We start from the raw sequence: 25,017 nt of genomic DNA, 5'->3' as shown, positions 1-25,017 counted from the left end.
TAATGTTCCTGTTCATTGACGGGGTTAATGTTCCTGTTCATTGACGGGGTTAATGTTCCTGTTCATTGACGGGGTTAATGTTCCTGTTCAGTGACTGGGTTAATGTTCCTGTTCATTGACGGGGTTAATGTTCCTGTTCATTGACAGGGTTAATGTTCCTGTTCATTGACGGGGTTAATGTTCCTGTTCATTGACGGGGTTAATGTTCCTGTTCATTGACGGGGTTAATGTTCCTGTTCAGTGACTGGGTTAATGTTCCAGTTCATTGACAGGGTTAATGTTCCTGTTCACTGACGGGGTTAATGTTCCTGTTCATTGACGGGGTTAATGTTCCTGTTCACTGACGGGGTTAATGTTCCTGTTCACTGACGGGGTTAATGTTCCTGTTCATTGACTGGGTTAATGTTCCTGTTCATTGACTGGGTTAATGTTCCTGTTCATTGACGGGGTTAATGTTCCTGTTCATTGACGGGGTTAATGTTCCTGTTCATTGACAGGGTTAATGTTCCTGTTCATTGACGGGGTTAATGTTCCTGTTCATTGACAGGGTTAATGTTCCTGTTCATTGACGGGGTTAATGTTCCTGTTCATTGACGGGGTTAATGTTCCTGTTCATTGACAGGGTTAATGTTCCTGTTCAGTGACTGGGTTAATGTTCCAGTTCATTGACGGGGTTAATGTTCCTGTTCATTGACGTGGTTAATGTTCCTGTTCATTGACAGAGTTAATGTTCCTGTTCACTGACAGGGTTAATGTTCCTGTTCAGTGACTGGGTTAATGTTCCTGTTCATTGACGGGGTTAATGTTCCTGTTCATTGACAGGGTTAATGTTCCTGTTCAGTGACTGGGTTAATGTTCCAGTTCATTGACAGGGTTAATGTTCCTGTTCACTGACGGGGTTAATGTTCCTGTTCACTGACGGGGTTAATGTTCCTGTTCACTGACAGGGTTAATGTTCCTGTTCATTGACTGGGTTAATGTTCCTGTTCATTGACAGGGTTAATGTTCCTGTTCACTGACAGGGTTAATGTTCCTGTTCACTGACTGGGTTAATGTTCCTGTTCATTGACGGGGTTAATGTTCCTGTTCATTGACTGGGTTAATGTTCCTGTTCATTGACGGGGTTAATGTTCCTGTTCAGAGACAGGGTTAATGTTCCTGTTCACTGATGGGGTTAATGTTCCTGTTCATTGACGGGGTTAATGTTTCTGTTCAATGACGGGGTTAATGTTCCTGTTCATTGACGGGGTTAATGTTCCTGTTCATTGACGGGGTTAATGTTCCTGTTCATTGACGGGGTTAATGTTCCTGTTCAGTGACGGGGTTAATGTTCCTGTTCATTGACGGGGTTAATGTTCCTGTTCATTGACAGGGTTAATGTTCCTGTTCAGTGACTGGGTTAATGTTCCAGTTCATTGACAGGGTTAATGTTCCTGTTCACTGATGGGGTTAATGTTCCTGTTCATTGACGGGGTTAATGTTCCTGTTCATTGACGGGGTTAATGTTCCTGTTCACTGACGGGGTTAATGTTCCTGTTCATTGACGGGGTTAATGTTCCTGTTCATTGACGGGGTTAATGTTCCTGTTCATTGACGGGGTTAATGTTCCTGTTCATTGACGGGGTTAATGTTCCTGTTCATTGACAGGGTTAATGTTCCTGTTCATTGACGGGGTTAATGTTCCTGTTCATTGACGGGGTTAATGTTCCTGTTCATTGACAGGGTTAATGTTCCTGTTCAGTGACTGGGTTAATGTTCCAGTTCATTGACGGGGTTAATGTTCCTGTTCATTGACGTGGTTAATGTTCCTGTTCATTGACAGAGTTAATGTTCCTGTTCACTGACAGGGTTAATGTTCCTGTTCATTGACGGGGTTAATGTTCCTGTTCATTGACGGGGTTAATGTTCCTGTTCATTGACGGGGTTAATGTTCCTGTTCATTGACGGGGTTAATGTTCCTGTTCATTGACAGGGTTAATGTTCCTGTTCAGTGACTGGGTTAATGTTCCAGTTCATTGACAGGGTTAATGTTCCTGTTCACTGACGGGGTTAATGTTCCTGTTCACTGACCGGGTTAATGTTCCTGTTCATTGACTGGGTTAATGTTCCTGTTCATTGACAGGGTTAATGTTCCTGTTCACTGACAGGGTTAATGTTCCTGTTCACTGACTGGGTTAATGTTCCTGTTCATTGACGGGGTTAATGTTTCTGTTCATTGACTGGGTTAATGTTCCTGTTCATTGACGGGGTTAATGTTCCTGTTCAGAGACAGGGTTAATGTTCCTGTTCACTGATGGGGTTAATGTTCCTGTTCATTGACGGGGTTAATGTTTCTGTTCAATGACGGGGTTAATGTTCCTGTTCATTGACGGGGTTAATGTTCCTGTTCATTGACGGGGTTAATGTTCCTGTTCATTGACGGGGTTAATGTTCCTGTTCAGTGACGGGGTTAATGTTCCTGTTCATTGACGGGGTTAATGTTCCTATTCATTCATGGGGTTAATGTTCCTGTTCATTGACAGGGTTAATGTTCCTGCTCACTGACAGGGTTAATGTTCCTGTTCATTGACGGGGTTAATGTTCCTGTTCACTGACGGGGTTAATGTTCCTGTCCATTGACTGGGTTAATGTTCCTGTTCACTGACGGGGTTAATGTTCCTGTTCATTGACGGGGTTAATGTTTCTGTTCAGTGACAGGGTTAATGTTCCTGTTCACTGACAGGGTTAATGTTCCTGTTCAGAGACAGGGTTAATGTTCCTGTTCACTGACAGGGTTAATGTTCCTGTTCAGAGACAGGGTTAATGTTCCTGTTCAGAGACAGGGTTAATGTTCCTGTTCAGTGACAGGGTTAATGTTCCTGTTCACTGACAGGGTTAATGTTCCTGTTCAGAGACTGGGTTAATGTTCCTGTTCATTGACGGGGTTAATGTTCCTGTTCATTGACTGGGTTAATGTTCCTGTTCATTGACGGGGTTAATGTTTCTGTTCATTGACGGGGTTAATGTTCCTGTTCATTGACTGGGTTAATGTTCCTGTTCATTGACGGGGTTAATGTTCCTGTTCACTGACGGGGTTAATGTTCCTGTTCATTGACTGGGTTAATGTTCCTGTTCACTGACGGGGTTAATGTTCCTGTTCATTGACGGGGTTAATGTTCCTGTTCATTGACGGTGTTAATGTTTCTGTTCATTGACGGGGTTAATGTTCCTGTTCATTGACCGGGTTAATGTTCCTGTTCATTGACGGGGTTAATGTTCCTGTTCATTGACGGGGTTAATGTTCCTGTTCACTGACGGGGTTAATGTTCCTGTTCATTGACTGGGTTAATGTTCCTGTTCACTGACGGGGTTAATGTTCCTGTTCATTGACGGGGTTAATGTTTCTGTTCATTGACGGGGTTAATGTTCCTGTTCATTGACGGGGTTAATGTTCCTGTTCATTGACGGGGTTAATGTTCCTGTTCATTGACTGGGTTAATGTTCCTGTTCACTGACGGGGTTAATGTTCCTGTTCATTGACTGGGTTAATGTTCCTGTTCATTGACGGGGTTAATGTTCCTGTTCATTGACGGGGTTAATGTTCCTGTTCATTGACGGGGTTAATGTGTCTGTTCATTGACGGGGTTAATGTTCCTGTTCATTGACTGGGTTAATGTTCCTGTTCATTGACTGGGTTAATGTTCCTGTTCATTGACGGGGTTAATGTTCCTGTACATTGACGGGGTTAATGTTCCTGTTCGCTGACGGGGTTAATGTTCCTGTTCGCTGACGGGGTTAATGTTCCTGTTCACTGACGGGGTTAATGTTCCTGTTCATTGACGGGGTTAATGTTCCTGTTCAGAGACAGGGTTAATGTTCCTGTTCACTGATGGGGTTAATGTTCCTGTTCATTGACGGGGTTAATGTTCCTGTTCATTGACTGGGTTAATGTTCCTGTTCATTGACAGGGTTAATGTTCCTGTTCACCGACGGGGTTAATGTTCCTGTTCACTGACGGGGTTAATGTTCCTGTTCATTGACGGGGTTAATGTTTCTGTTCATTGACTGGGTTAATGTTCCTGTTCATTGACGGGGTTAATGTTCCTGTTCATTGACTGGGTTAATGTTCCTGTTCATTGACGGGGTTAATGTTCCTGTTCAGAGACAGGGTTAATGTTCCTGTTCACTGATGGGGTTAATGTTCCTGTTCATTGACGGGGTTAATGTTTCTGTTCATTGACGGGGTTAATGTTCCTGTTCATTGACGGGGTTAATGTTCCTGTTCATTGATGGGGTTAATGTTCCTGTTCATTGACGGGGTTAATGTTCCTGTTCAGTGACGGGGTTAATGTTCCTGTTCATTGACGGGGTTAATGTTCCTATTCATTGATGGGGTTAATGTTCCTGTTCATTGACAGGGTTAATGTTCCTGCTCACTGACAGGGTTAATGTTCCTGTTCATTGACGGGGTTAATGTTCCTGTTCACTGACGGGGTTAATGTTCCTGTTCATTGACTGGGTTAATGTTCCTGTTCACTGACGGGGTTAATGTTCCTGTTCATTGACGGGGTTAATGTTCCTGTTCATTGACGGGGTTAATGTTTCTGTTCAGTGACAGGGTTAATGTTCCTGTTCACTGACAGGGTTAATGTTCCTGTTCAGAGACAGGGTTAATGTTCCTGTTCAGAGACAGGGTTAATGTTCCTGTTCAGTGACAGGGTTAATGTTCCTGTTCACTGACAGGGTTAATGTTCCTGTTCAGAGACTGGGTTAATGTTCCTGTTCATTGACGGGGTTAATGTTCCTGTTCATTGACTGGGTTAATGTTCCTGTTCATTGACGGGGTTAATGTTTCTGTTCATTGACGGGGTTAATGTTTCTGTTCATTGACGGGGTTAATGTTCCTGTTCATTGACTGGGTTAATGTTCCTGTTCATTGACGGGGTTAATGTTCCTGTTCACTGACGGGGTTAATGTTCCTGTTCATTGACTGGGTTAATGTTCCTGTTCACTGACGGGGTTAATGTTCCTGTTCATTGACGGGGTTAATGTTCCTGTTCATTGACGGGGTTAATGTTCCTGTTCACTGACGGGGTTAATGTTCCTGTTCACTGACTGGGTTAATGTTCCTGTTCATTGACGGGGTTAATGTTTCTGTTCATTGACGGGGTTAATGTTCCTGTTCATTGACTGGGTTAATGTTCCTGTTCATTGACGGGGTTAATGTTCCTGTTCACTGACGGGGTTAATGTTCCTGTTCATTGACTGGGTTAATGTTCCTGTTCACTGACGGGGTTAATGTTCCTGTTCATTGACGGGGTTAATGTTCCTGTTCATTGACGGGGTTAATGTTTCTGTTCATTGACGGGGTTAATGTTCCTGTTCATTGACTGGGTTAATGTTCCTGTTCATTGACGGGGTTAATGTTCCTGTTCACTGACGGGGTTAATGTTCCTGTTCACTGACTGGGTTAATGTTCCTGTTCACTGACGGGGTTAATGTTCCTGTTCATTGACGGGGTTAATGTTCCTGTTCATTGACGGGGTTAATGTTCCTGTTCATTGACGGGGTTAATGTTCCTGTTCATTGATGGGGTTAATGTTCCTGTTCATTGATGGGGTTAATTTTCCAGTTCATTGACGGGGTTAATGTTCCTGTTCATTGACGGGGTTAATGTTCCTGTTCATTGACTGGGTTAATGTTGCTGTTCACTGACGGGGTTAATGTTCCTGTTCATTGACGGGGTTAATGTTTCTGTTCATTGACGGGGTTAATGTTCCTGTTCATTGACGGGGTTAATGTTCCTGTTCATTGACTGGGTTAATGTTCCTGTTCATTGACAGGGTTAATGTTCCTGTTCATTGACTGGGTTAATGTTCCTGTTCATTGACAGGGTTAATGTTCCTGTTCAGAGACAGGGTTAATGTTCCTGTTCATTGACAGGGTTAATATTCCTGTTCAGAGACAGGGTTAATGTTCCTGTTCATTGACAGGGTTAATGTTCCTGTTCAGAGACAGGGTTAATGTTCCTGTTCATTGACAGGGTTAATGTTCCTGTTCATTGACGGGGTTAATGTTTTTGTTCATTGACTGGGTTAATGTTCCTGTTCAGTGACAGGGTTAATGTTTTTGTTCATTGACTGGGTTAATGTTCCTGTTCATTGACGGGGTTAATGTTCCTGCTCAGAGACAGGGTTAATGTTCCTGTTCATTGACGGGGTTAATGTTCCGGCTCAGAGACAGGGTTAATGTTCCTGCTCAGAGACAGGGTTAATGTTCCTGTTCATTGACGGGGTTAATGTTCCGGCTCAGAGACAGGGTTAATGTTCCTGTTCATTGACAGGGTTAATGTTCCTGTTCAGAGACAGGGTTAATGTTCCTGTTCATTGACGGGGTTAATGTTCCGGCTCAGAGACAGGGTTAGTGTTCCTGTTCATTGACGTGGTTAATGTTCCTGTTCATTGACGGGGTTAATGTTCCGGCTCAGAGACAGGGTTAATGTTCCTGTTCATTGACAGGGTTAATGTTCCTGTTCAGAGACAGGGTTAATGTTCCTGTTCATTGACAGGGTTAAAATGGATAGTATGGATTTGTCAAAGGAAGCTCGTGTTTGACCAACTTGATCGAATTTTTTGAAGAAGTAACAAGGAAGATAGATGAGGGTAGTGCAGTTGACGTGGTCTACTTGGATTTTCGCAAGGCTTTTGACAAGGTCCCACATTGCAGACTGGTTAAAAAAATAACTCACATGTGATCCAAGGAAATGTAGCATTCCACAGGGCTCAGTACTGGAACCCCTGCTTTTTGTGGTGTATATTAACGATTTGTTCATAAATATCAGGGGCATGATCAAGAAGTTTGCAGATGACACAATGATTGGCCGTGTGGTAGAAAGCGAGGAGGATTGCTGTAGGCTTCAGGAAGATATTGATGGTGTGGTCAGATGGGCAGAAAAGTGTCAAATGAAATTCAACCTGGAGAAGTGTGAGGTGACGCATTTGGGGAGGTCAGACAAGGCAAAGGAATACACGATTAATGGGAGAATACTGAGAAGTGTAGAGGAAGTGAGGGACCTTGGAGTGAATGTCCACATATCCCTGAAGGTAGCAGGACAGGTCGATAAGGTGGTTAAGAAGGCATATGGAATTCTTTGCTTTATTAGCCGAGGTATAGAATATAAGAGCAGGGAGGTTATGCTGGAACTGTATAACTCATTGGTTAGGCCACAACTTGAGTACTGTGTGCGGTTCTGGTCACCTCATGACAGAAAAGATGTAATTGCAGTAGAAAGGGTACAGAGGAGATTCACGAGGATTGCCGGGACTGAAAAAATGCAGCTATGAGGAAAGATTGGATCGGCTGGGGTTGTTCTCCTTGGAACAGAGAAGGATGAGGGGAGATCTGATTGAAATGTAAAAACTTTTAAGGGGCCTAGATAGAATGGAGGTAAAGGGTCTATTCACCTTAGCAGAGATGTCAGTGATGAGGGTGCAGAGATTTAAAATGATGGATAGAAAAATTAGAGGGGCGATGAGGAAAAACTTTTTCACCCAGAGGCTGGTGGGGGGTCTGGAACTCACTGCCTGAAAGGGTAGTTGAGGCAGAGACACTCAACTCGTTTAAAAGGATTCTGGATATGCACCTCAAGTGCCGTAATCTGCAAGGCTATGGACCAAATGCTGGAAGGTGGGATTAGAATAGGTGGGTTGTTTTTCGGCCAGCACAGACACGATGGGCCAAGTGGCCTCTTTCTGTGCCTTAAACATTCTATGATTCTATAGCTCTTCTATTCTCCCAGTTTCTGTGAGTCCGTCATACCAGCGCTTTTGATATGTCTTCTGCTCTGAACGATGGATTTTGTCGTATGGTTGTTTTGAAAACTGATCTTGAATGCAGTGTAAAATGGAGATGCAGAGGAGACGTGACGTCACACCAATTCTGCCCAGAGACAAGCCAGGAGTCTTGGTTACAGTGAGAACCAGGAACCCAGATCAAAGACCAAGGATATTTAGGGAAGGGTGGAAATTGGGGAGGCACTGGCCATAATGTTCCAATCCTTCAATATAGGGATGGTGCCAGAGGACTAGAGAATTACAAGGATAAGCCCATCAACTGCAGACCAGTCAGTTTAACCTTGGTGGTGAATGGGAAAGCTTTTAGAAACGATAACTGGGGACAAAAATAGTCATTCAGGACAAATGTGGATTAATTCAGGAAAGCTAGCATGGATTTGGTACGGGCAAATTGTGTTTAAATAACTTGCTGAGTTTTTTGATGAGGGTAATGTGGTTGATGTGTACATGGACTTCAAAAAAGCATTTGATAAAGTGCCACATGTCAGCAACGTTAGAGCCCATAAAATAAAAGGGACCCATGGACGCTAATTGGCTGAGTGACAGGAAACAGAGTAGTTGTGTACGGTTGTGTTTTAGACTGGAGGAAGGTATATAACGGGGTTCCCCTGTGGTCAGTGTTAGGACCACTGCTTTTCTTGATATATTCATAGGATGTGGGAGTTGCTGGCAAGGTTTGTTGCCCATCCCTAACTGCCCTTGAACTGAGTGGTTGCTTGGCCATTTTAGAAGGCATGTAAGAGTCAACCACATTACTGTGGGGCTGGAGTCACATGTAGGCCAGACCAGGTAAGGACAGCAGATTTCCTTCCCTATAGGACATTACTGAATGAACCTGATGGATTTTTTTTTAATGATAATCGGTGATAGTCTCAGTAATGGGGCCATGAAGCTAACTTTCAAATCCATATTTTTATTTATTAATTACATTATTAATTGAATTTAAATTCCACCAGCTACTGGTGAACTTTGAACCAGTGTCTCCAGGACATTCACCTCGACTTGGGCGTACAGGGCATAATTTCAAAATTTGTGGGTGACAAAACGTGGAAGTATTGTGAACTACGAGGAGGATAGTGATAGACTTCGAGGAAAGACAGGCTGGTGGAATCAGCAGACAAGTGGCAGATGAAATTTAATATAGAAAAGTGTGAAGTGATTCCTTTCGATTGGACCAAGCAGGAGGCAATTTAAAACAAAGGGTACAATTCTAAAAGGAGGTGCAGGAGCAGAGGCACCTGGGGATATATGTGCACAATTCATTGAAGGTAGCAGGGCAGGTTGAGAAAGCAGTTAATAAAAAATACAGGATCCTGGGCTTTTTAAAATAGGAGCACAGATTACAAAAACAAGGAATTATAATAAACCTGTATAAAACCCTGGTTCGACCTCAACTGGAGTTTGTGTCCAGTTCTGGCACTAGTTTCAGAAAGATGTTCAGCCATTAGAGAGGTTGCAGAAAAGATTGTTAAGACTGGTTCCGGGGATGAGTTCAAGTGATGATAGGTTGGAGAAACTACATCAGTTCTCTTTGAAGGAGAGGAGTTTAAGAGATTCGATAGGTGTTCAAAATCATGAAAGGTCTGGACAGAGTAGATAGAGAGAAAATGTTCCCATTGGTGGTGGAATAGAGAATCAGAGGTGATTGGCAAAAGAAGCAAAAGTGACATGAGAAAAAAAAACTTTTTTTCATTCAGCGAATGGTCAGAATCTGGAATGCACTGCCTGACAATATGGTGGAGACAGGTTCAATCAAGGCCATAAAGAGACCTGGATAATTATCTAAAGTATAAAAATTACAGCACTATGGGGAAAAGGTGGGCAAATGGAACGAGGTGAATTGCTCTTGCAGAGAGCTAGCATGAACACGACAGGCTGAATGGCCTCCCCCTTTGCAGTAACCATTGTATTATTCGATGTCCCATTTTATTCCTATTTTCTGTCCATCAATCAATCCTTCATCCCACTATTATCCCACAGTCCTATGATAATACAATATTCACACGTTCCCCTTTATCTACCATGTTGGGTGTACCCTCATAAAACGTATAGATTTGTAAAACATGATTTTTTTTTTTTTGTTCGTTTCACAGGATGTGGGCATCCCTGGCCAGGCCAACATTTATTGCCCATTCCTAATTACCCTTGAGAAGGTGGTGGTGAGCTGCCTTCTTGAACCGCTGCAGTCCATGTGGGGTAGGTACACCCACAGTGCTGTTAGGAAGGGAGTTCCAGTATTTTGACCCAGCAACAGTGAAGGAATGGCAATATAGTTCTAAGTCAGGATGGTGTGTGACTTGGAGGGGAACTTGCAGGTGGTGGGGGTTCCCATGTGTCCTGCTACCCTTGTCCATCTAGTTGACAGAGGTTGTGGGTTTGGAAGGTGCTGTCTAAGGACCCTTGGTGTATTTCTGCAGTGCATCTTGTAGATGGTACACACTGCTGCCACTGCGTCAGTGGTGGAGGGAGTGAATGTTGAAGGTGGTGGATGGGGTGCCAATCAAGTGGGCTGCTTTATCCTGGATGCTGTCGAGCTTGAGTGTTGTTGGAGCTGCATCCATCCAGGCAAGTGGACAGTATTCCATTACACTCCTGACCGGTGCCATGTAGATGGTAGACAGGGTTTGGGGGAGTCAGGAGGTGAGTTACTCACCGCAGGATTCCTAGCCTCTGATCTGCTCTTGTAGCTACACTATTTATATGGCTACTCCAGTTCAGTTGGGTCAATGGTAACCCCTACGATGTTGATAGTGGGGGATTCAGCGATGGTAATGCTGTTGATATGTCAAGGGGAGATGGTTAGATTCTCTCGTTGGAGGTGGTCATTGCACTTGTGTGGCGCAAATGTTACATATAAGCAGAAACAGAAAAACACAGCTAGACAGAGGAACTGTATGAAGCAGCAGCAGTCAGAAATCTTTACCAGAAACTGGAATGTGGGGACTAAGTCACCAAACCCCCTGCTGGCACAAATCGTGGTGACCCTACAAGAAGATTTGTTTATGTAGCATTTCCCACAACCTCAGGATATTTGTTCCAAAGCACTTTACAGTTGATAGAGCTAATTTTCAACACAGCAAGATCCCACAAACAGTAATGAGAGAAATGACCAGATAATGTTTTTAGTGATGCTGGCTGCGGGATTGTTTTGTGACCGTGTGACGCTCCCTCAGTACGGCCCTGTAGTCAGTCTTAAACCCACCTTCTGATTCATTGGAAGCAAGAAATTAAAAAATGTCTTTTGATCAGAGATTTTCTTTGAAAATGATTTTTTTTTCTGGAATAGAAGCTAGATCATCCATTTCAAAATTTCAAACTGGTTAAAAAATACAACATACAAGAATCGCAGGCCAAACTCAACATCTAGTTAATGGCAAAAGACAACTCGGTGCTAAGTAGTGATGGTGCAGAATCTAAACTGGTCAATGCTGTTAGCTGTGTCACACTTTAAGGGAACTGTACCAGTTTGGGATCTTCAGTGTGCATTTAACTTCTGAAATACACAGGCCAGAGTTTACTCCCAAATGACACCAAAACAAGTTGTTCCAATTGGCCAGACTTCTTTCTCCCATTCCACTGCTTCATAAAATCAGCCAGAGTTTCCTTGCTGCTCATGGTCACTGAGCGATTGTTGGCAAACACAGTGGTGTGGGCATCAGGCAGTGGGCTGCTGCCCATGACCCAATGCCCCGCTGGCAGTCACTGCTTAGACTCTCGCCTGAAGAACAGTCACTGGGGCTTGGGAGCAGATCACACCCCATCTGGAAAGGAAATCCAGGGCAGAGGAATCCCTCAATCTCCCTATTCAGATTTCAGCTCAGCCATCCCTGGGGAAGACGCTTATTCCCAAAACAGATTCCATCTCAAAGTATCTGCTCCTGGGCAGCAAGATCCTCCCTCAGAAATTAGGAAGCATTTTTTAACCATCAGCTCCTCCGCACCTTGTTACATTATAGAGACTATGATCATTGACAGTACAAAAAAATGGTGTATTAACCCCAACATACAATGCAATACGAAAGTTAATCACTTCAGTTAACCTCTCAGAATATCTGCAGGTTACCACATCTGATGAAGTGAGAGGGTTTTTATAGTGCATCAAGCGACATAGGGGAATTTCAATACTAACCCCTCCCCTCCAGCCAGATGGATTGCGGTCAAACTGACCATTTCCTTCGGCCTCTTAGCTGAGGAGCTAAGCTCCACGGAGGCTTGTGTTGGCAGATTTCTGCCGCTAAGTGACACAGTCTCAGGCTCCTTCCTAAAGTTGAGCAGGACTAGGAAACGGTCACTCTGGTCCCAGATCCTTGAGTAGACGTAGACTGCATCTGAGCTGTAGATGGACTGGAACTCACCGAACAGTAGTGAGTGCTCTTTTGTTTTCAGCAAGCTGAGCTTTTTAAACAACGGCAGAAGGGACTTCTGGCCCTGGAGAGTAAAGAAAAAATTATCAAGTGTCAAAGAAAGACTTGCATTTCTATAGTGCCTTTCACACCTTCAGGACACCCAAAGAACTTTCCAGCCAAGTAATTAATGTAACAGTGCGCGCTGTTCAGACATAGGAAACAAGGCAGTGTGTGTGGAACCCGTACCCCAGTGAGAGTCAGTGTGTGTGGAACCCGTACCCCAGTGAGAGTCAGTGTGTGTGGAACCCGTATCCCAGTGAGAGTCAGTGTGTGTGGAACCCGTATCCCAGTGAGAGTCAGTGTGTGTGGAACCCGTATCCCAGTGAGAGTCAGTGTGTGTGGAACCCGTATCCCAGTGAGAGTCAGTGTGTGTGGAACCCGTATCCCAGTGGGAGTCAGTGTGTGTGGAACCCGTATCCCAGTGAGAGTCAGTGTGTGTGGAACCCGTATCCCAGTGAGAGTCAGTGTGTGTGGGACCCGTACCCCAGTGAGAGTCAGTGTGTGTGGGACCCATACCCCAGCGAGAGTCAGTGTGTGTGGGACCCGTACCCCAGTGAGAGTCAGTGTGTGTGGGACCCGTACCCCAGTGAGAGTCAGTGTGTGTGGGGGACCCGTACCCCAGCGAGAGTCAGTGTGTGTGTGGAACCCGTACCCCAGTGAGAGTCAGTGTGTGTGTGGAACCCGTACCCCAGTGAGAGTCAGTGTGTGTGTGTGGGATACGTACTCCAGTGAGAGTCAGTGTGTAGGGGACCCGTACCCCAGTGAGAGTCAGTGTGTGTGTGGGACCAGTACCCCAGTGAGAGTCAGTGTGTGTGGAACCCGTACCCCAGTGAGAGTCAGTGTGTGTGGGACCCGTACCCCAGTGAGAGTCAGTGTGTGTGGGACCCGTACCCCAGTGAGTGTCAGTGTGTGTGGGACCCGTACCCCAGTGAGAGTCAGTGTGTGTGGGACCCGTACCCCAGTGAGAGTCAGTGTGTGTGTGGAACCCGTACCCCAGTGAGAGTCAGTGTGTGTGGGACCCGTACCCCAGTGAGAGTCAGTGTGTGTGTGTGGGACCCGTACCCCAGTGAGAGTCAGTGTGTATGTGGGACCCGTACCCCAGTGAGAGTCAGTGTGTGTGGGACCCATACCCCAGTGAGAGTCAGTGTGTGTGTGGAACCCGTACCCCAGTGAGAGTCAGTGTGTGTGTGGAACCCGTACCCCAGTGAGATTCAGTGTGTGTGGGACCCATACCCCAGTGCGAGTCAGTGTGTGTGTGGAACCCGTACCCCAGTGAGAGTCAGTGTGTGTGTGTGGGATACGTACTCCAGTGAGAGTCAGTGTGTGTGTGGAACCCGTACCCCAGTGAGAGTCAGTGTGTGTGTGTGGGATACGTACTCCAGTGAGAGTCAAGGGCAATTACAGAGGTATGAAGAAAGACTTGTCTAAAGCGGGCTGGGAAAATAGACTACAGGGAAAGTCGGTAGATGAGCAGTGGCAGAGTTTTAAGCAGATATTTCATAACACTCAGAAGTAAGGACTCGATGAGAACGATGAACCACCCGTGGATAACAAAGAAAGTTAAGGAGAATATCAAATCAAAAACAAAGGTGTACAAAGTGCCGAAAGCTAGTGGGAGGCCAGAGGACTGGGAATTTTTTAGAAACCAGCAGTGGATGACTAATAAACTAATAAAGAGGGAGAAAATTGATTGAGAGAAAATTGGCAAGAAATATAAAAACAAACAGTAAGAGCTTCTATGAGTATATAAAAAGGAAGAGAGTAGCTAAAAGTAAGTGTGGGACCCTTCGAGGATGAGACTGGGGAATTAATAACAGGAAATAGGGAAATGGCAGATAATTTAAACCAATATTTTTCATCGGTCTTCACGGTGGAGGACACTATAAACATCCCAACAATAATAGATGAGCAAGGTGTAAATGGGAGGGAGGAACTTGTAACAGTCTCTATCAGGAGGGAAAAGGTGCTGGACAAACTGATGGGACTAAATGCAGACAAGTCGCCAGAACCTGATGGCCTGCATCCAAGGGTTTTAAAAGAAGTGGCTGCAGAGATAGTGGAGGCATTGGTCATAATATACCAAAACTCACTGGATTCCGGTAGGGTACCAGCGGATTGGAAAACCGCTAATGTGACACCTCTATTCAAGAAAGGAGGGGGGCAGAAAGCAGGAAACTATAGAGCAGTTAGCTTAACATCAGTCATTGGGAAAATGCTAGAGTCCATTTTTAAGGAAGAAATAGCAGGACGTTTAGAAAAACATAATGCAATCAAACAGAGTCAACATAGTTTTATGAAAGGGAAATCATGTTTGACAAATTTGTTAGAGTTCTTTGAGGATGTAACAAGCAGAGTGGATAAAGGGGAACCGGTAGATTGGATTTTCAGAAGGCGTTCAATAAGATGCCACATAAAAGGTGATTGCAAAAATTCAGGGTATTGGGGGTAATGTGACGGCATGGATTGGGGATTCTTTAACACACAGAAGGCAGAGAATCGGGATCAATGGGTCTTTTTCAGGTTACAAAGCCGTAACTAGTGGGGTGCCACAACTATTTACTATCTATATTAATGACTTAGAAGAAGGGACAGAGTGTAGTGTATCTAGATTTTCTGAGGATACAAAAATAGGTGGGAAGGCATGTTGTGATGAGGACACAAAGAATCTGTAAAGGGATACAGATAGGTTAAGTGAATGGGCAAAAACTTGACAGATGGTGTTCAATGCGGGAAAGTGTGAGGTCATCCACTTTGATAGGAAGAATAAAAAGACAGATTATTATTTAGATGGAGAAAGACTACAAAATACTGCAGTACAGAGGGATCTGGGTGTTCTTGTTCATGAAACACTAAAAGTTAGCATGCAGCTTATTAGGAAGGCAAATGGAATTTTGGCCATTATTGCTAGGGGGTTGGAGTTTAAAAATAGGGAAGTCTTGTTACAACTGTACAGGGTGTTGGTGAGGCCGCACCTGGAGTACTGTGTACAGTTTTGGTCCCCGTATTTAAGAAAGGATATACCGGCATTGGAGGCAGTTCAAAAGAGATTCACTAGGCTGATTCCTGGGATGAAGGGGCTGTCTCATCAACAACGGCTAAACAGGTTAGGCCTTTTTTTTTAGATTTAGAGATTACAGCACTGAAACAGGCCCTTCGGCCCACCAAGTCTGTGCCGACCATTAACCACCCATTTATACTAATCCTACACTAATCCCATATTCCTACCACATCCTCACCTGTCCCTATATTCCCCTACCACCTACCTATACTAGTGGCAATTTATAATGGCCAATTCACCTATCAACCTGCAAGTCTTTTGGCTGTGGGAGGAAACCGGAGCACCCGGAGGAAACCCACGCAGACACGGGGAGAACTTGCAAACTCCACACAGGCAGTACCCAGAATTGAACCCGAGTCGCTGGAGCTGTGAGGCTGCGGTGCTAACCACTGCGCCGCCCCTTTATTCATTGGAATTTGGAAGAATGAGGGGTGATCTGATTGAAACGTTCAGGATTCTGAGGCTTGACGGGGGAATCTCGAACTAGGGGACATGGTTACAGAATAAGGGGACACGCATTTAAAACTGAGATGGGAAGGAATTCCTTCTCTCAGAGGGTGGTGAATCTCTGGAATTCTCTGCCTCAGACAATTGTGGAGGCTAAATCACTAAATGTATTTAAGGAGGAGGTAGATAGATTTTTGAAATCTCGGGGAGTCGAGGGTTAGGCGGAGCTGGCCCAAAAGAGGAGTTGAGGCCTGGGACTGATCAACTATGATCTTATTGAAAGACGGGGCAGACTTGAGGGACTGAATGGCCTACTCCTGCTCCTATTTCTTATGTTCTTCTTATGTACCCCAGTGAGAGTCAGTGTCAGAGATAAAACTGGAAAGTGTATTTTTTTCTCTAAGTCACAAATGGGTTGTAGGGGAGGGGGAGAAACAGTAAAACACTGACCTCCACTGTTAGATTTGAAGATGGGGTTCCTGGATTGTTGGTGTTTGAGATGACGCCTCCCTTAGACGGAACATCCCACAACATCCACGGCGTTTTATTCAATTCCGGCTGCTGAATTAAACACAAAGGGCGACGGAGAGATTTAGAGGTGACAAATTCAGGATTCCCACAGGGAAATGCACACGTACAAGAGGAGCAATCTGGAATTCACTCTCACAATCATGGCCTAAAGATCCCCAGCATCCTCCCCACTCCCCAAAACACTGGTCACGAAACCCTTCAATCACTTCCCGTGTCAGAACCTCAGCGTAACATTTTTGGCATTATGCAACTTAAAAGACCACTTCACATCCAATAAAGTCTGGTTTGGAAGTGTAGTAGTCACTGTTGTACTGCACAGAAACCAGTGGCCAATTTGTGCACAGCAAGCTCCCACAAACAGCAATGTGATTTTTTTTTTCCCTTTCCTGGGATGTGGGCATCGCTGGCAAGACCAGCATTTCTTATCTATCTTTAATTGCCCTTGAACAAAGTGGCTTGCTAGGCCGTTTCAGAGGGCAGTTAAGAGTCAACCACATTGCTGTGGGTCTGGAATCACATGTAGGCCAGACCAGGTAAGGACAGCAGATTTCCTTCCCTAAGGGACATTAGTGAACCAGATGGGTTTTTACAAGAATCCAGTAATTTGATGGTCACCGTTACCGAGACTAGTTTTCAATTCCAGATTTTTTTTTAATTAATTTATTGAATTTAAATTCCACCTACCGCTGTGGTGAGCTTTGAACCAGTGTTCCCTGGGCATTGTCCTGGGCCTCTGGATTACTAGCTATGTGACATTACCCCGATGGCCACTGATAATGACCACCTAATCTTTTTTACTCATGTCAGTTGAGGGAAATATATTGGCACCGACCACCAGACAGAACTCCACTGCTCTTCTTCCAATACCAGCTGGCCAATATTTTCTAGCCACCTGAGGGTGCAGTGGGATCTTGGTTTAAAGTCTTGCTAAAAAACGGTCCCTCCGACAGCGCGGCACTCCCCCGGTGCTGTCCTTTTGACAGCACGGCACTCTCTCCGACAGCGCCGCCCCCCGCCCCCCCCCGTGCTGCCCCTCCATTCGCACAGCCCTCCCCCTGTGCTGCCCCTCCATTAGCACAGCACTCCCCCCGACAGCGCAGCACTCCCTCGGTGCTGCCCCTCCAACAGCGCGGCCCTCCTCCGATGCTGCCCCTCCATTAGTGCGGCCCTCCCTCCAACAGCACGGCCCCTCCATTAGCGCGGTACTCCCATCGACAGCGTGGCCCCTCCTCCGGTGCTGCCCCTCCATTAGCGCGGCCCTCCCTCCGACAGTGCGGCCCCTCCGACAGTGCTGCACAGGAAGTGTCAGCCATGGAGCAAGTTTTGAACCCAGGATCTTCTGAGTCAGTACCGAGCGTGCTACCCACAGTCTGACTCAATGTCGAACGTGTGAATGAGAACCTGCACGATGGCTGTGCTGCAGTTTCACTCCCTCCTCCCAGCAGTCTTGTGCATCAGCTGCAGCTTCAGAGCATCTGGACTGAATCCCACCCCCCACAATATGATGATCAGCTGGTGCTCGTACCTGATAGTCCTGCAGTCCAATCTCATCTCCGTAATAAATGAACGGAGTTCCAGGAAGTGTGAAGAGCATCACATGGACCAGCCCACGCAGGTGCTGCTCCACCGACGATGCCATGTGACCCACCTCGTAACCTCCGACCTGCACAGAAAGACACAAACGTGACAACTCTGTCGTGACAATAAAATGGGTCAGTGACAAACCTGCACCCCCGGCATCTCACGCAGTGACCCACTCAGTGTGCAAGCCAGTTTATTCGATAAATTTATAAGACAGGTTATTCGACTGTAGAAGGCATTACAGTGCAGCCCGATTTTGTCAAATTATGAGGGTAGGTTGAATGAACTATGTTTCTATTCCCTAGAATACTTACAATTAAGCGATGATCTAATAAAGTTGTTTTAAAATGATTAAAGGAGTTGATAGAGGAACTAGTGTTGATAGAGAGAAACTATTTCCTCTGGTGGGGGGAGTCCAAAACAAGGAGGCAGAACCTTAAAATTAGAGCCAGGGCCGTTCAGGGGTGATGTCAGGAAACACTTCTTCACACAAAGGGGAGTGGAAATCAGGAACTCTCACAAAATGGTGCTGAGGCCGGGGGTCAATTGAGAATGTCAGAACAGGTTGACAGCTTTTCATTGGGTATGGGGATTTTAAGGGTTATGGAACCAAGGTAGGCAGATGGAGTAAAGATAGAAATCAGTCGTAATCTAACTGAAATGGTAGAACAGGCTCGAAGGGTCGCCTCCTGTTTCGATGACCTTCCTGACACCCCCACCCCATTATCATGAACAGCAGTGGGATTTACCTTGCTCTTACACTAGGAAGGAGAGGCTCACAGGAGTGAGGTGGGGGGGGGGATGGCAGGAGCAAAGGTGGCGGGGGGGCGGAAAGCAGGAACGCCAGAGGATTACTTACAGCCCAGCTTGGCCAGGTTTTGCCACAGTTGTCGATGTATTTCTGCACCCGTTGCTGGATGGTGTTTGCAGACAGAGGGTTCGAAGAGATGAGGGTTTCTCGGAGATAGTAACTGAAGAGGAGGTCAGTGTCCGATTGGTTCAGGAGCTGCAGAATCTCCTCGGGATTAGTCTTCACCGTGGCAACGATGAGCGCTCTTGAAGGGAAGAAACAGCAAATATGAATATTGAGGTGGATGTGGAAAGGGAATTGTGTTCAGCCCGGAATACCGCACAGTGAGGGGGAATGCTGGTTAATTGTGTTCAGCCCGGAATACCTCAGTGAGGGGGAATGCTGGTGAATTGTGTTCAGCCCGGAATACCGCACAGTGAGGGGGAATGCTGGTTAATTGTGTTCAGCCCGGAATACCGCAGTGAGGGGGAATGCTGGTGAATTGTGTTCAGCCCGGAATACTGCACAGTGAGGAGAAATGCTGGTGAATTGTGTTCAGCCCGGAATACCGCAGTGAGGGGGAATGCTGGTGAATTGTGTTCAGCCCGGAATACCGCACAGTGAGGGGGAATGTCAGTGTTTGACAGACTCTCGTTACCTTGGGTTCTCATCCGTAGAGAAGTTCCTGGTGAGATTTTGCCACTCCTCCACCCTGCTGGGAGCCTGCCAATAAAAAAACAAATCACTGAGTGATTTAATGTTATGTGACATCCAGTCTGTTACTGAACCACACAGGCAGGAAAGGCTCAACAGCCAGTCTCCCGCCTGGGCAGCGGGTAGTGGACAGTTTGGCCCTGGCGGGAGGGAGAGGGATGAGCCAGTTAAGGTCCCCTATCTTGATTAATAATCAGCCATCCCCTCTGGTGAGGCCATGCAGGCAAAAAATCCAGCCCAGCCCCCAAGAGAGAGAGAGACGCCAACTCACTGGTGATGGAAGCTGGTGGTAGCTCCGGGGGCCAGGGGAGGGTGGGGTTGCTGTGGTGAGGGAGCCTGTACCTGTGGCCTTACCCTATCCAGGGAGGAAACCAGACAATGCTGAAAGGCTTGCTCTGTGAATTCAGCAAATGGATCGGCTCCTGAGGGCAGGAGAATAAATCACAGGAGTAATCAATACTCACCGAACGGAGAACTTGCTCGATTCCACGCAGACGCAGTCCGTCCACGCCTTTCTGCAGCCAATATTGAAATGCGGCCTTCTCCTGTGGGAAACACACAGCTTCTTATTGTGCTTTAAATATTTTAAACGTAATACAGATTATTAAAAATCTGGCCTGCCCAACAACATGCCACAATTCTTACTCCTACTTAAAAATTAAAATTGTCTCTGTAAACATTTCGAATGGAAATCCTGTGTGTAAATCATCTGTGTGTTGTAGCAGACTCTGACCATTCCATGGCCCTGTATGGATTGGGTTTCTCCCTTGCTCCTCCACCCACATACACAAACAAATCTTTTACTCATCAACTCACGAAAGGCATCACAGCAGGATGGTTACTAGCGTGCAATACGTACCCTGTTCCTCCATCGCACCCTCTAAATGCTATTCAACCACGGAAGCCTTGCGGTGTACCGCAAGGATCTGTTTTGGGGCCACTGCTGTTTGTCATTTTTATAAATGACCTGGAAGAGGGTGTAAAAGGGTGGGTTAGTAAATTTGCAGATGACACTAAGGTCGGTGGAGTTGTGGATAGTGCCGAAGGATGTTGTAGGGTACAGAGGGACATAGATAGGCTGAGAGATGGCAAATGGAGTTTAATGCGGAAAAGTGTGAGGTGATTCACTTTGGAAGGAGTAACAGGAATGCAGAGTACTGGGCTAATGGGAAGATTCTTGGTAGTGTAGATGAACAGAGAGATCTTGGTGTCCAGGTGCATAAATCCCTGAAGGTTGCTACCCAGGTTAATAGGGCTGTTAAGAAGGCATATGGTGTGTTAGCTTTTATTAGTAGGGGACTCGAGTTTCGGAGCCACGAGGTCATGCTGCAGCTGTACAAAACTCTGGTGAGACCGCACCTGGAATATTGCGTGCAGTTCTGGTCACCGCATTATAGGAAGGATGTCGAAGCTATGGAAAGGGTGCAGAGGAGATTTACTAGGATGTTGCCTGGTATGGAGGGAAGGTCTTACGAGGAAAGGCTGAGGGACTTGAGGTTGTTTTCGTTGGAGAGAAGGAGGAGGAGAGGTGACTTAATAGAGACATATAAGATAATCAGAGGGTTAGATAGGGTGGATAGTGAGAGTCTTTTTCCTCGGATGGTGATGGCAAACACGAGGGGACATAGCTTTAAGTTGAGGGGTGATCGATATAGGACAGATGTCAGAGGTAGCTTCTTTACTCAGAGAGTAGTAAGGGCGTGGAACGCCCTGCCTGCAGCAGTAGTAGACTCGCCAACTTTAAGGGCATTTAAGTGGTCATTGGATAGACACATGGATGAAAATGGAATACTGTAGGTCAGATGGTTTCACAGGTCGGTGCAACATCGAGGGCCGAAGGGCCTGTACTGCGCTGTAATGTTCTAATTCTAATTCTAAAAAAGCCTCATCTGATCCTGCACTGCATTCCCCTCCATCCCCTAAAACCATGCTTTTCCCAGCTTGGATGGGGCGGTTCACTGGACAGTATGTTACTGCCTCCTGCTGGGGAGACAGTGTGCAGAGTCAATAGAAGACCCTCGAGACTACTCAATGTGGGGCCCCAGGAGGGGAAATCTGTGCCTGGCCACAGGAAAAGTGGAGTCATTGGTATGTTTAGGGGAATGGTACGTACCTGTAACAAATCCTGACTGTCGTCACTCCTGTTGAAGTTAATATCAAACCACTCCTGTTTTCCTCTGTAATTGGGAGTGAGATCCAGAATCACCTTGATACCTGTTTGGACACAGAAACTGATTGAGCGTCAACGAGCCTTCACTGTCGCTGGGTCAAAATCCTGGAACTCCCTTCCTAACAGCACTGTGGGTGTACCTACCCCACACGGACTGCAGTGGTTCAAGAAGGCAGCTCACCACCACCTTCTCAAGGGTAATTAGGGATGGGCAATAAGTGCTGGCCTGGCCAGCGTCGTCCACATCCCATGAAATGATAAATTAAAAAAAACGAACTACAGGATACAGAAATCGGGCACTTGGTTTCCTGTTCAGATTCCCCGTCACCCCACCCACCCTCCAATCCAGACAGTCAGTGACCAATGTCCCTCTAGCAGGGAGTCACTGGATGGAAGCCAGGATTGGAACCCTGGCTGACTGACTCTCTTCCCTCAACCATTTACTGCGTGGTCTGAGGATTGACCCTAGGAATTTTAAACTAGAACTGCATTTTATCCACAGACTGAGGGGCACTAGATTGTGGCCAGGGGTCACTTTGCCCCGACTGGCTCCACTGTTACCCCTCCCCATCCTGTTCTCCCTCCCTGGAAAGCAGGAATCCTCACTAGACAACACGCCACGGGTTAGTGGATGATGGGGTAACATGTGATGTGAATTCATGGACTAATCAACAGTCTGGCAGGTTGATGTTCTTATTGATTCTGCATCGCCAGACTGGAGATGAATGGTTCCTGATTACCTTTCCTCCTGGCTGTCTCCAACAGCTTTTCCATCTGTTCCAAGTTGCCAAATTTGCTGTCGATCTCTGTTAGCTTGGTCTCAGTAATCTGATCTGGAACGTTCCGGTGTACTGGGCCGATGACAATGCCTTTGACCTTGAGAGCAGCAATTTCATCCATCCTCTCTCCGACCCCTGCAGGTCACAACAAATAAAAGAGCCATGAGCCCTGGGGTAACGATGCAAAAATCCCAAATCCCAGTAACAGCCAGACCCAGACTCCCCCGATCCTGAGCTGAAGCTGCCGGAGGGGATGGGGTGGGAGATGTGGTCATCACTGACAAGGCCAGCAGTTATTGTTGGGGGTGAGCCACCTTCTCGAATATAGCTGGGTGTCTTGCTGGGCCATTTCAGCGGGTAGTTAAGAGTGAACCACATTGGATCTGGAGTCACATGTAGGCTAGACCAGGTAAGGACAGCAGATTTCCTTCCCCAAAGGACATTAGTGAAGCAGATGGGTTTTTATAACAATCCAGTCACCGTTAGTGGGACTAGCTTTTTATTCCAGATTTAATTAATTGAATTCCCAGATGTCCTGGTGGGATTTGAACTGTTGTCTCTGAATCATTAGTGCAAGTCTCTGGACTCCCAATGCAGGAACACGACTGCTCTGCCACCATATATGGTTAGGGGCGGGGCCTGGGTAGAGGTAAAGGTCACCGTGGCCCCGCCCCCTGGCTGATGAAATCTGGGGGAGGAGCTAACGGGCGGGGTAGAGGTCACCGTGGCCCCGCCCCCTGGCTGATGAAATCTAGGGTAGGGGCGGGGCCTGGGTAGATGTCACCGTGGCCCCGCCCCTGGCTGATGAAATCTAGGGTAGGGGCGGGGCCTGGGTAGATGTCAACGTGGCCCCGCCCCCTGGCTGATGAAATCTAGGGTAGGGGCGGGGCCTGGGTAGATGTCAACGTGGCCCCGCCCCCTGGCTGATGAAATCTAGGGTAGGAGCTAGGGGCGGGGCCTGGGTAGATGTCACCGTGGCCCCACCCCCTGGCTGATGAAATCTAGGGTAGGGGCGGGGCCTGGGTAGATGTCACCGTGGCCCCGCCCCCTGGCTGATGAAATCTAGGGTAGGGGCGGGGCCTGGGTAGATGTCACCGTGGCCCCGCCCCCTGGCTGATGAAATCTAGGGGCGGGGCCTGGGTAAAGGTCACCGTGGCCCCGCCCCCTGGCTGATGAAATCTGGAGGCGGGAAAAGAAATTCCAAGCCCGGGGACCCCGCTCCCCACACCGGCCCCCAGCCCGGGGGACACCGACCCCCAGCCCGGGGGACCCCGCTCCCCACACCGGCCCCGACACCGACCCCCAGCCCGGGGGACCCCGCTCCCCGACACCGGCCCCCAGCCCGGGGACCCCGCTCCCCACACCGGCCCCGACACCGACCCCCAGCCCGGGGACCCCGCTCCCCACACCGGCCCCGACACCGACCCCCAGCCCGGGACCCCCCTCTCTCTCGGTACCTGCCAGGTCTCCGCTGCCGTTCCCGTCCGAGTCCTGGAAGGCCGACACTGCCAGCTGGTAGAGGCCGCCCTGCTGCCACCAGCGGTTGGGGGGAAGGGGTTTGCAGCGCGGGGCCTGCACGATGATGGCGATGGCTCCGGCCAGCATCCCCAGCCAGCCCAGCCAGAAGAGGATGAGCAGCATCCAGCGGGCCCGCACCCAGGCCGGGCTGCCGGCCACCTTCAGCAGCTCCTCCTTGCTGAGGCCGGTGAACTTCACCCCGGGCCCGGCCCCAGGCCCAGGCCCGGCCCCGGCCTCCACCTTCACCATCACCGCCCCGTTCGTGTCGCCCAGGCCGCCGCTCGAGTTCATCGGCAGCTTCTCCTGCTCCATCTCGTTCAGCTCCACCTCCTTCAGGCCCAGCTCGGCGTCCGTATCCCCGTCCTTGCAGCTCATTGTGTCCGCTAACAAAGCCCCGCTGCTCAGCCTTCCTTCTCTCTCCGGGTAATGAGGAGCTCCTCCTCCCCGATACACTTTATAAACACTCCCCGCCTCCTCTCTCTGCATCATTGCAGGCGGGACCAGCAGAGGAGGTGAACTGGGACTGAGAGACCAGCAGAGGAGGTGAACTGGGACTGAGAGACCAGCAGAGGAGGTGAACTGGGACAGAGCCGGGGCTGAGGGACCAGCAGAGGAGGTGAACTGGGACAGAGCCGGGGCTGAGGGACCAGCAGAGGAGGTGAACTGGGACAGAGCCGGGGCTGAGAGACCAGCAGAGGAGGTGAACTGGGACAGAGCCGAGACTGAGAGACCAGCAGAGGAGGTGAACTGGGACAGAGCCGGGACTGAGAGACCAGCAGAGGAGGTGAACGGGGACAGAGCCGGGACTGAGAGAACAGCAGAGGAGGTGAACGGGGACAGAGCCGGGACTGAGAGACCAGCAGAGGAGGTGAACTGGGACAGAGCCGGGGCTGAGGGACCAGCAGAGGAGGTGAACTGGGACAGCCGGGGCTGAGGGACCAGCAGAGGAGGTGAACTGGGACAGCCGGGGCTGAGGGACCAGCAGAGGAGGTGAACTGGGACAGCCGGGGCTGAGGGACCAGCAGAGGAGGTGAACTGGGACAGAGCCGGGGCTGAGAGACCAGCAGAGGAGGTGAACTGGGACAGAGCCGGGACTGAGGGACCAGCAGAGGAGGTGAACTGGGACAGAGCCGGGGCTGAGGGACCAGCAGAGGTGGTGAACTGGGACAGAGCCAGGGCTGAGGGACCAGC

General features: G+C 47.8%; 1 protein-coding gene across 2 annotated transcripts; it reads right to left on the bottom strand.

The window, feature by feature from the left end:
• Positions 1-11,084: 11,084 nt before the first annotated feature.
• On the bottom strand, positions 11,085-24,330 carry slc3a2b (solute carrier family 3 member 2b). 2 transcript variants are annotated; one of them, XM_068021597.1, is made up of 9 exons: positions 23,766-24,330; positions 22,270-22,443; positions 21,473-21,573; positions 19,824-19,904; positions 19,304-19,368; positions 18,715-18,910; positions 17,800-17,937; positions 16,194-16,304; positions 11,085-12,260 (listed from the first exon to the last, which is right to left on the bottom strand). In XM_068021597.1, the coding sequence occupies exons 1-9, from the start codon at positions 24,313-24,315 to the stop codon at positions 11,931-11,933; spliced, it is 1,746 nt and encodes a 581-aa protein (XP_067877698.1). In that variant the 5' UTR covers positions 24,316-24,330; the 3' UTR covers positions 11,085-11,930. The 2 variants fall into 2 exon arrangements, with proteins under 2 accessions (XP_067877698.1, XP_067877699.1); XM_068021598.1 differs by having other exon boundaries at positions 16,194-16,301.
• Between the last annotated feature and the right edge of the window lie 687 nt (positions 24,331-25,017).

The sequence above is a fragment of the Heterodontus francisci genome, chromosome 44 (assembly GCF_036365525.1).
Source record: "Heterodontus francisci isolate sHetFra1 chromosome 44, sHetFra1.hap1, whole genome shotgun sequence".
Classification (NCBI taxonomy): Eukaryota; Metazoa; Chordata; class Chondrichthyes; order Heterodontiformes; family Heterodontidae; genus Heterodontus; species Heterodontus francisci.
The sequence above is the reverse complement of the archived record's forward strand: the minus strand, read 5'-3'. Positions and strand labels throughout refer to the sequence as shown.